Source organism: Ailuropoda melanoleuca, chromosome 2, assembly GCF_002007445.2.
Source record: "Ailuropoda melanoleuca isolate Jingjing chromosome 2, ASM200744v2, whole genome shotgun sequence".
NCBI classification, from domain to species: Eukaryota; Metazoa; Chordata; class Mammalia; order Carnivora; family Ursidae; genus Ailuropoda; species Ailuropoda melanoleuca.
This window is the reverse complement of record NC_048219.1, coordinates 139,510,235-139,521,774: the sequence shown is the minus strand read 5'-3', so window position 1 is coordinate 139,521,774 and position 11,540 is coordinate 139,510,235. Positions and strand designations below refer to the sequence as shown.

The 11,540-nt window shown below is 43.7% G+C and overlaps 1 protein-coding gene across 1 annotated transcript in view; it reads right to left on the bottom strand.

Moving 5' to 3' along the window:
• Positions 1-4,224: 4,224 nt before the first annotated feature.
• ERICH2 (glutamate rich 2) overlaps positions 4,225-11,540 on the bottom strand; it is a 43,466-nt gene continuing 36,150 nt past the window's right edge. The window contains exons 10-11 of the mRNA XM_034642248.1: positions 5,062-5,133; positions 4,225-4,416 (exon numbers count right to left, since the gene is read on the bottom strand). Of these exons, the coding sequence (XP_034498139.1) occupies positions 4,295-4,416; positions 5,062-5,133 (194 nt within the window). The 3' untranslated portion in view covers positions 4,225-4,294. The remainder of the gene's footprint in view (positions 4,417-5,061; positions 5,134-11,540) is intronic.

Below are 11,540 nucleotides of genomic sequence, written 5' to 3'. Positions count from 1 at the left end.
GTGGAATTTTTTAAGACCAGCTTCTATTTTCGTTTTTTCTTCTACTAACCCATCCTCTAATTCGCTAATACGTTCCTCTGCCTCGGTGACCCTGGCCGTCAGAGCCTCTAGTTTTGCCTGCATTTGGCTCATAGAATTTTTAATTTCTGTCAGATTCGCTCTCATTTCTGCCCTTAGGGATTCTATATTCTCAGTAACATTTTCGTTAATACTTTTTTCAAGTCTACTCATCATCTTGACCATTGTTGCTCTGAATTCCATTTCTGATAATTTGGTTACATCCATATCTATTATTTCTGTGGCAGAGGCCACAGACTCATTGTCTTTTCTTTGCTGGAGGGGACTCCTCTTTCTCGTCATTCTGATGAGGAGAGGTTGCGGGGTTGTCCAGAGCCCAAATTATTGACTGGGACCGGCCGTGCGCCCTTGTTTTATAGAGATCTTAGGGATGTGGGCTTCTTCTTTAAAGATTTTATTTATTTATTTGAGATAGAGAGACAGTCAGCAAGAAAGGGAACACAAGCTGGGGAGTGGGAGAGGAAGAAGCAGGCTCCCAGCGGAGGAGCCCGATGAGGGACTCCTTTCCGGAACGCCGGGATCACACCCTAAGCCGAAGACAGGTGCTTAATGACTGCACCACTCAGGTGCCCCGGGATGTGGGCTTCTTGATTTTTCAGCCTGCCTTCTGGGGGAGGGGCCTGCCACACCGATACTCAGGCAACCCCGTTTGGGTAGAGTCTCCGCGTCCCCTGCGAGGGGGGATGGGGATGGGCACGCTGTGAGTTAGTATTTCCAGGCTTTTGTTCTCTGGCAGCTTTCCCTGGCATTGTGCTGTGCCTCTTCTGAGAGTCAGAGCAGCAGTGGCCGAATCTCAGCCTCTGTCTCAGAACAGAGGGATTACAGACCATTCTCCACTTATGTTCTGGCCACTTTAACTCTGTTTCTGTTGGTGCTGCTCAACCCTGCAGCGACCCGGGATGTGCACCCCACACCTGGCGTCCCAGCCCTCACTTCCAGGGCCGGCGGGTCTCTGTCCTTTGTGTTTCTAACCCCGCCAGCCGCCAGCTGCCCTGCGCGCGCTCCCGGAGCTCCCGGTCTCAGTCTGCTGTCTCACGGGTGCCGTCCTCAAGTCCGCCCGCTCCTCCATGCAGGTGGCCCGCCAGCTGACAGCCGCCAGCCACCCCGTGCATGCTCCCGGTGCTCCCGGTTTCAGTCTGTTTCCAGTGAGCACACCGGAATTCCTGAGTTCTGTGAGATGCCTGGTGGCACGCACTCCCGGCTCACAGTCTCAATCTGTTGTCTTGAGGGTGCGGGTCCTCGGTCTCCCACTCCCCTGTGCAGGTGGCTACCACTTCCCGGCACCCGGACACGGCGGCTCCCTCCCCCTTCTGTTTATCTTCCGATATCTGTGCGCGGTGTCACGGCTCCCCGCTTTGTACCTCAATACTCAGCACTGGAGATGTTCATTTGTTCATTTGTAGAGATCCAGATGCATCTTCTTGCATCTCAGGCTGATTCCGTGGATGTTCATGCTGGTCTGGTACCTATCCAGCTCGACTCAGGGGACCGGCTGAAAAAGGGGTCCCCTATCCTCCACCATCTTAACTCCTCCCCCCAAACCAGTTTAAATAGTAAGAAAGCTATCTCACATAACAGTAAGCACAAACAGAGGGCTGGCTTCCAGAGCAGTTCGTTGCATGGCTGAACATCACCAGAAATCTAGGTTCTTTTTGTTCTGCAATCGACAGCATCAGCTTCATCCTAGGATTTAGTCCCTTCATCATCATAAAATGACTGCCAGCAGTAAGTCAGGCAGCATGCTTCTGGTTCTTAACCAGAGGGGTGGAGGAGTCTCTCTTCTCAATCATGAAATGAAGTCCTTGATCTGCCTAGGCCACTCTAGGTCACATGTCCCCCTTTGGAACAGTAACAGTCACCAAAGAAATGTCATGTACTGATTGCCTGAGGGTATCTTCCCTGAATCCCATGGCTATGTGTGTGTGGAGTGAATGTCCTAACAGAATCAGGGCTCTGTTAGCAACAATGCAGGGAGGGACAGATGCTGAGTGGGTGACCAATAGCACCCACTATATTCTTGATTTTCCTGCTGGTTGTTCTTCTGTCTCCTTTGTGCACTTCTCTTTCCTGGACTACCACTTAAATGTTATCATTTAAGATAATTTTATTTTCAGTCCTCTTCTATTTAGACTATACTTTCTCTGTGAGACATCACTTTCTTATCTTTGATTACTATCTCTAATCAGAGATACTTCTGTTATGTGTTATCTAATTGAGTCTAAACTGATGACTCCTAATTAAGGCATCTATTTCCAACCAAAGTGTTTCCTCCAAGCTCCATACCATGAATTGCAAAAAATGAATACTTACCCAATACTTTCTATGGTAGGCAGAATAATGTCCCCCCACTCTCAAAAATGTGTATGTCCTAATCCCCAGAACCCATAAGTATGTGAGGTTACATGGCAAAGGGCACTTAAGATTACAGATGAAATTAAAGTTGCTAATCAGTGGACTCTAAAATAGGGAAGATTATAGATTATCCTGGATTATTCAGATGTACCCAATGGAATTATAAGTGTCTTTAAAAATGGAAGATGGGGCGCCCGAGTGGCTCAGTTGGCTGAGCATCTGACTCTTGATTTCACCTCAGGTTATGATCTCAGGGTCATGAAATTGAGCCCCATGTCGAGGCCCTAGTCTGGCTCCCCACTTAGCAGTGTCTGCTTCTCTCCCTCTGCCCCTCCCCCATAAATCTTTTTTTTTTTAAGATTTAATTTATTGAGAGAGAGAGAATGTGCGCACAAGCAGGGGGGAGGGGCAGAGGGAAAGGGACAAGCAGACTCCCCACTGAGCATGGAGACAGATGCGGGGCTCGATCCCAGGACCCTGAGACAATGACCTGAGCTGAAGGTAGATGATTAACTGACTGAGCCACGCAGGTGACCCCAAATAAATCTTTAAAAGTGGAAGGAGGAGGCAGGGTGTTGAGAGTTCAGCTAAACTATTCTGTACTATTGCTGCCTTTGCATCTATTTTGGCTAAGCACACTAGCCTCTCTCTCAAGTGCATGAGATGACCACCCATGTACTAGATAATAGCCTGCAGAATCACAAGTGTAAACCGATATACCTTCCCCAATGCCCCTTGTGATAAACAATCTCTCCTGCCTCCCAATTGCTTCCCCTGTGCACCCCTTAAATAAGACCCCCACTGAGCTTACCAAAACCCTGATCTTTCCGGTTTGAATTGGCCAATCCAGCCTTAGCCTGGGAGCCCCAAAAGCACCCCACTCATGGCCCTGGTGAAGGCATGCCCCAGGTCCTGCTGTCCACTTTCTGTCTGTGCCTTGACCTCCCTATGTGGCCCCTCTAATGCATTCCATGTACCTGCCCCCGGACCTGTAATAAACTTCTCTATTTCACTGTCCCTTGTGGTCTTTGTGGAAGCATCACTTACCACCTGACACACAAGGGCTTTCTTTAACAAATGTTAATTTAACAAAAATCATAACACAGGGGAGAGAGAATTAGAGTGATGGCAATGTGAAAAGGTCTCAGCCAGATGTTGCTGGTTTTGAAGATGCAGGAAGGGGCCATGAGCCAAGGACTGTGCATAAGCTCTAGAAGTTGGAAAAAGCAAGGAAAGAGATTTTCTCCTAGGGCCTCCAGAAAGAATGCAGCCTTGCTGACACCCTGATTTTGGCCAAATGAGGCTCATTTTGGATTTTTTTTAAAAGATTTTATTTATTTATTTGACAGAGAGAGAGACAGCCAGCAAAAGAGGGAACACAAGCAGGGGGAGTGGGAGAGGAAGAAGCAGGCTCCCAGTGCTCCCAGTGGAGCAGGGAGCCTGATGCGGGGCTCGATCCCAGGACCCTGAGATCATACCCTGAGCTGAAGACAGATGCTTAACAACTGAGCCACCCAGGAGCACCTCATTTTGGATTTCTGACCTCCAGAACTGTACAATAATAAATTTGTGTTGTTTTAAGCTGAACCTCATGGGTTTTTTGGATTAAGTAAACTATTGTGTGCAGAACAGTACCTGGCACATGGTTAGTGCTATGTATTTTCAATTATTAATTTCCTCTCTGAGTAACTCACATAGAGGTAAGACCTAAATATTAAGAAGGAGCTCAAACCAATATGGGTAAACTATAAGAACTGTGTGACAAATAAAGAACAATCAGATTAAAATGCAGCTTTGTCCTTTATATTTCCATGGTATACAGTAATGAAAATACATGAAGACTGAACCACAGCAGCAACTTCCATCACCCATCTTCACATTCATCAGAGCTTTCTTCACTTAGCTCCTCACTGCTTTCTCCTTCACTCTCACCACTACTGTCTTCTTCACTATCGTCATCATCTTCCTCGAGATTTTGAGATTTCTCTGCCACAGAAAAGAAGAGAATTGCTTAGAGTGTTCTTGACATCTCTACTTTTTGAAAAATCCTAATTCTCCTTGCTTCTCCCTTATCTAAGAACTACCTATCTTCGGAACATGAGGACTGAGCCGAACTTTGCTGATACGGTCAAAGTAGTAGTACAAAGAAGAATATGTTCTTACTGGTATAAAGATGTTTATGGATTTAGAGTAAATTTAAAACATAGGTCTATACAAATATTTTTTTTACTATTGTCACCATAATTCTTAAATACAGTAGGAGTGAGATGTAGGGTAATTTAGAGGGTACTGGTTTCCCTTGGAATTGCAGGACAGTGCCGCTAACCTGTGTGGCAGTTAGCATGTTCTGTTCCCTGTGAAGACTCTGTCAGTGCCTGAGGCCTGGTGTCCAGGGAGCCTGCTTCATTTGGGCAGTTCCACCCCACAACCCCCCGGAGAAAAGGAAGTCACCTTGACCACCTGCAAAGGACCACTCACAAAGGTTCATTAAACCATCCAAAGACACCCAGTTAACCTTTTCTTAACCATTTCCTGAGGATGTACTTCACCAATCCCTTGGGATAATGGGTTTTTAAATAGTGACTCCTCATAGTTCTTTGAGAAAGAAGGAATTTCAATTTTTAAATTTACCCATCAGCAACATTTCTTCAATAAGTGAGAAAAACTCCTTGGCCTCAGGGTTTTCTGGTTCATAGATTAGAACTGAAAATAGACAACAGAATGTTCGTTACTAATTTTCAAAGCGTTTTAGCAAACAGGCTCCTCAGAATGAGACCGGAGCTGTCAATCAGAGTAAGTGAAAATGCACAAAGCAATAGATGTCAACAGCTATTCCATAGGGATACCTAAGTGCAAATAGAGAAAATGCTCTACTTATCGTAGGTGCACTGTAAGAGAAATAATGCTCATTATATTTTCTACCTCCTATCTAAAGAATGCAATCTCCATCACTAGGAGGCTTTCCTCAAGGCTTTGTAGCCAAAGCGTTTTTTGACTATAACCAAACAAGGGACATATCCTGCAAAATGTGGAGGCTTCACTAACGAGAAGACAGTGTGCCTTGAGTAGTACTGGTAATTCTGCTTTATCCGTTTAATGTTGTGACTCCCACGTAATATCTTGATGGCCCCCAGGGGGCACTGAAACACCAAGTGTGCCATTCACCTGGCTGAGAGTAAGACAAATAATTGTGGGTGGTTCAACTAGGCTCCGGTGCTTATAGGACATCCTCCCATATGGCTATACTCCTGACACACCAAACCAGTGTCTCTCTTTCCTAATCTACCTACATAACAATTCACCACTGATTGGGTTAGCATGACTGCACCTGCTCAGAAGCTGCTTTTAAGGATCCTATAGGTTAATTCAGACACCTTTAAAGGTTTCTAATAAAAGTATCTTTTAATTCAATTTAAGTTGGACTAAAATATGCTTATCATTAGCAATCTAAATCTTTTTCCAACCCTCTTTTTAGAGCAGTTTCTCCAACTCGCCCCTTGAGATACTAGGTTCTTAAGATGTTAATACATATTTGGGAAACTAGGTCAAATGAGGTTAATCAGGGAAAGTTTACAGTAGGAGAAACTGTAGGATTTTACAGAACCATTAATATGCTCATAACTATTATGAATCTTACAGAGTGGAGAATGTGGTTTCCCCAATGTATTATTCCCATGGAATCCTTTTTGATGGAACGTTTAATAAGAAATCTTAAATATAGTTAAGAAAATTCCATGTTGGGGGACGCCTGGGTGGCTCAGTTGTTAAGCGTCTGCCTTCGGCTCAGGGCATGATCCCAGGGTTCTGGGATCAAGCCCTGCATCAGGCTCCCTGCTCTGCTGGGAGCCTGTCTCTTCCTCTCCCACTCCCCCTGCTTGTGTTCCCTCTCTCGCTGGCTCTCTCTCTGTCAAATAGATAGATAGATAGATAGATAGATAGATAGATAGATAGATAGATAGATGATAGATAGAGATAGATAGATAGATAGATAGATAGATAGATAGATAGATAGATAGGAAGAAAATTCCATGTTGGAATTAGGATTATTCCATGGGACTGGAGTATGGAATCAGCTACCCTTCTTTTTTTCTAAGATTTTATTTATTTGACAGAGACAGACACAGTGAGAGAGGGAACACAAGCAGGGGGAGTGGGAGAGGGAGAAGCAGGCTTCCCTCTGAGCAGGAAGTCCGATGCGGGGCTCAATCCCAGGACCCTGGGATCATGATTGTAGCTGAAGGCAGACGCTTAACAACTGAGCCACCCAGGCACCCCTGGAATCAGCAACTCTTATGGTTTAACAAAAACCATTGGCAAATGTCAATTTTCAAAGTGAGGGACAGGTATCTGCTTTGAAGCTTACCCCAGAAATATATATTCTAGGTGATGAATAAAAAATTCTCCTTACTCTTTCATATGCTAATAGGGTTTGTAAAAGGGTAAGAAAAGCCTCTAGCACATTCAGTTAGCGTCCTGGGAGTTGTTCCCAACCTGAGCCCATAAGCAGATCCCAGTATGGGCCCTGAAGAAAGACTGTCAGATGTGATTCCTGGTTCTGCCACTGTCTTGTTGGGTCTCCTTGGGCAAAATATTTAATATCTCTGTATCTCAGTTTCCTTATCTGTAATAACACTATTGGCCACATTAGGCTGTTTTGATTAATCAATGAGATAATGTAAATAAAGTACTTAGTCCAGTCCTTGGTGCACAGTGAGGTTTCCAGAAATGGTTTTGGACCTAGGGAAAGACTTGGCTCCTTCCTAAACATTCAGTGGATGTTTCCTTCTGGCTAAAGAGCTGGGGCAGGAGCTGGGGGATTCTGCTGCCCATAGAGTTCTAAGTCCCTCAGACTGGAGGCTATTCTAGGGTAGACAGAACATTGGTCTTATTCACTGTTGCATGCCTAGGAGGGTGCCTGACACAGAGCTGGGGCCCTCAAAACATTAAAAAATGGAATAAGTGAAGAGTAGAAAGCAGTCCTTTTATGCCTAGATAAAATTACACTCTAGGTTAATGGGAAAAAGTGATTTATTTTACTCAAAAAAAGAAAGATGGGATGCCTGGGTGGCTCTGTTTGTTAAACGTCTGCCTTCAGCTAGGTCATGATCCCAGGGTCTTGGGATCGAGTCCTGCATCAGGCTCCTCACCCAGTGGGGAGCCTGCTTCTTCTCCCTCTGCCTGCCCCTCCCCCTGCTTATGCACTCTCTCTCTCTCTCTCTCTGACAAATAAATAAATAAATAACTTTTTCTTTTAAAAAAAAGAAGGAAGGAAGGAAACTTCATTATAACTATCCTTCCTGAAGATACATCTATCTATATTTGTGTTAGACCAAAATGATGAGAAACATTTTGTTTCTCAGGCCATTATTTTTAAATACTTACAATGGTAATTGATGAAGTAGGTCTTCCAGGCCTAAATGGTATTTTTGTGTAAAATGTTGGGGTGCCTGTGAGCAGCACTGATGTGCCCTGCGGAGAGTGAGCTGCAGGTTCCATTCTTAAAGGTAAAGAGGCCAATAAACAGAAAGATTGACTGGCATAAAATCTCACAGTCAGTCATGAGCTGAACTAAGAAAAGTGCTTGGGATTCCTGACTTTCAGTCTAATTTAAAAACCACTTTTCCAGGATGCCTCCAGTGCCTGGCAAGAAGCGGCAGAGAGCTGTGGTATCAGTTCTGCACGACATAGCAGGAAAACGGCTGAGGAAATATTACACACATATAAAAATTGTGTGTGGAAGACAGATAAAATTCAAGCCTTCACTGACAAATATAATTTCTTGGGGGAACCCAATACAATTTTTTTTTTTTTTTTTAAGTCAGGACAAACAGAAAAGAAACCACAGGCACGTGGAACGCCAGGCGGGAAGCCCTGAAGCCCAGTGGAGATATAAATGACTTTACTGTGATTGGACAGCAAGGAAACATACTAGCAATCAGCAGTTTTATTCAGAAAATGAGTTTATATTGGGGCGTCTGGGTGGTGCAATTGTTAAGCGTCTGCCTTTGGCTCAGGGCGTGATCCCGGCGTCATGGGATCGAGCCCCACATCAGGCTCCTCTGGTATGAGCCTGCTTCTTCCTCTCCCACTCCCCCTGCTTGTGTTCCCTCTCTTGCTGGCTGTCTCTATCTCTTCAAATAGAAAATTTTTAAAATCTTAAAAAAAATGAGTTTATAAAACATTTCAGAAGGGATAAGGATTCATTATATAAATTAATTGCCTTAGATACAAAGAAAATAATTAGTTGACCACAGGAGCCATTTTAAGCTTGATTGACCATAAAAGTACCCCCTTTCCAAGTCCCTGCCTCCTTGACCAAAAATATAAGTTTATTAATCAAATGAGGAAATGGAAATATAGTAGAATATCAGAGGCTTTCAAGCCAGACCTAGGATCTAATCTTAACTCTACCTCTTAGTAGTTGTGTGACCTTGGTGAATTAGTACTCCTTGCTAAGAATTAGGTTCCTCATTTGTAAGGTGGGGTTCATAATATCTGCCTCACAGAATTGTTTTAAGAATCAAACAAAGTATTCAAGAATACTCTCATTATTAGAAGGTGCTTAATGCATACATATATAAATACACGAATATGTAAATAATCTGAATATATACATAAATACACAAATAGAGAGAAAAGGGAAAGTGTTCTACAGAAGAGCTAGAAGATAGGAAAAAAAGACAAAACAATATACTGTAAGCACTTACATATAAAATATTTTGGGGTCCATCCTAGATGAAAAAAATCATTTTGTCTGTTGTTCTGAATATAGAGAGGAATTCAGAGTTCTCAGCCAAGTGCTTCCTATTAGCATCAAACTAGCACTTTCTCCTCCCTGAGACAGAGCGTCTCCAACTCTCTGTTCTTTCTTAAACTTGTTTGACACTGCTAATCCTGGATCTCCCTAATTTCATGCCACGGCTGGAATCTGCCTCAGGGGTAGCCAATCTTATTTTGCATGCACCCAGCCCCTACTCCCATTTCTGGGCCTCTCTTCTTCTTGGGAGCACTGTTCTTTCCCAACGGGCTCTCTGGATCATGGGGCCTGTCTTGGGGCTCTCCACACCACCTTTCCTGCAGTCTAATCCTTAGTTTGAGGTACCACTATCTGACACTGACAGAAAAGAGTGACTAGTATTTCTGGATGAGCCAGTAAGGGTAAAAACCAAACCAAAACATAGTTAATGTCAACCCCAAAATGGTTTAGAGCATGTGTGCTATGATTCCTGCCTTCTCGCCAGCTGCCAGCATGTCTGGTACAGAGCTGGTGCTGGATGGATGGATGGATGGATGGATGGAAAGGAGGGAGGGAGGAAGGGAGGGAGGGAGAGATATTTTACAGGGACATAACCCCATTAGGATAGATGAGCTTGAACTTTTTCATCCCCACTGACCTGGCACTCAATGTGTGTTCACTGGTTTGAGTCAGGTCAATAGCATTTTATTGAGCACCTACTGTTTATGTAGCATCCTACAAGGCTAACAACCCAAACTGACCAATAGTTGTGGTGACATCAGGGCATATATTTTGTAAGCTTCAGCCAGAGGCTTTCTAAAATGGTGCACGGATATGGAAATATATACATTTTCCCATCATTAGGCTCCACAAGAGACTCGGAGAACTGAGAGTGAAAGCTACTGACTCACTCCCTTCTACACCAGTCCTCGGAGAAGAAAGGTGCTGTGGAAGGCGGCAGCTTGAGTTCTGGTTCTGGCTGCGCCGCTAGCTCCCTGAAGAGCACGGAGCAGGCTGCGTATCCTCTCCCTGCTTCTGCCTCGTTATTTATAAGCATAGACAACTGGACATGGTTCTCTTGAAGGATTCCTTCTGATCAGAAATCCTATGTTTGTGTACCACACAAAAATAGTTTTAATCAAAATATTTTATTTGATGTCTCTAAATGTCAAAGTACTTGAAAGGATTACACAAGGCAAATTATTTTGGATAAAAAAATAAGCAGTGTTAAAGCCTTCAAGAAACCCCTTTTAAAAATTAGCCAATGATTTAAGAAGTACTGTACCCATAGTGGAGAGTCTGTGTGAGGCAAGTGAGGGTAGGTCCTCACAATCCCTATACACATTTTCACTCAAGGACTTTTACTGTAAGACTTAGGTCTAACACAAGTTAATAGTGATAATATTATCATTTCTTTACTCAAAAGTGCCCAATGATTTCCCACCTTGCTCAGAGAAAAAGCCAAAGTCCTTAAATTGTGAAAAGGTCCTATGCAATCTACAGAGCCCCCAAACCATAACCTCTCTGGCCTCATCTCCTGTCACATTTCCCCTTGCGTATTCTACTCTGGTTACGTTGCCTTCCTTGCTGTTCCTCCTCAGGCACACTCCCATCTCGGCACATTTGCTGTATGTCCTGCCTCCCTGGACCATCCTGTTCAAAACTGCTTTGCCTCTTTCTGGTACTTTCTATTCCTTCTTCCCTACTTTATTTATTTATTTTTCTCCATAGCACCTATCATTTAGGACACGCTAATTATATACGAATTTGTTATTTATATAAAGTGCTGGCTGGATACTATATATGAACGTGGGATTATCTGTCTTATTGACTGCTGTATTTCCAGTGCCTAACACAGTGCTTGGCACAGTCAGGCACTCAAATGTTTGTGGAATACATGCATGTTAAGTAAGGTCTGCTGCACTACCTGATATTTCTTTGAAATTAAAGGCATAAAGTTACTAACCCATTATCACGAAGGTAAAGATGTTGACTTATTTTCCAGTGATAATTAGCTTTTGTTAGTTTATCCCACTCAAAGTTATCCTAGAAGTCTAAAAGTCATTCTACCAATCAACTTAACTTATTAATAAGGAATCACTGAAATTCACTAGGGTATAATAATCAGACCATCTTACATATTATGGAATGCATTTAGAAACAAAGAAAAACGGGGCGCCTGGGTGGCACAGCGGTTAAGCGTCTGCCTTCGGCTCAGGGCGTGATCCCGGCGTTATGGGATCGAAGCCCCACATCGGGCTCTTCCGCTATGAGCCTGCTTCTTCTTCTCCCACTCCCCCTGCTTGTGTTCCCTCTCTCGCTGGCTGTCTCTATCTCTGTCAAATAAATAAATAAAAAAAATCTTTAAAAAAAA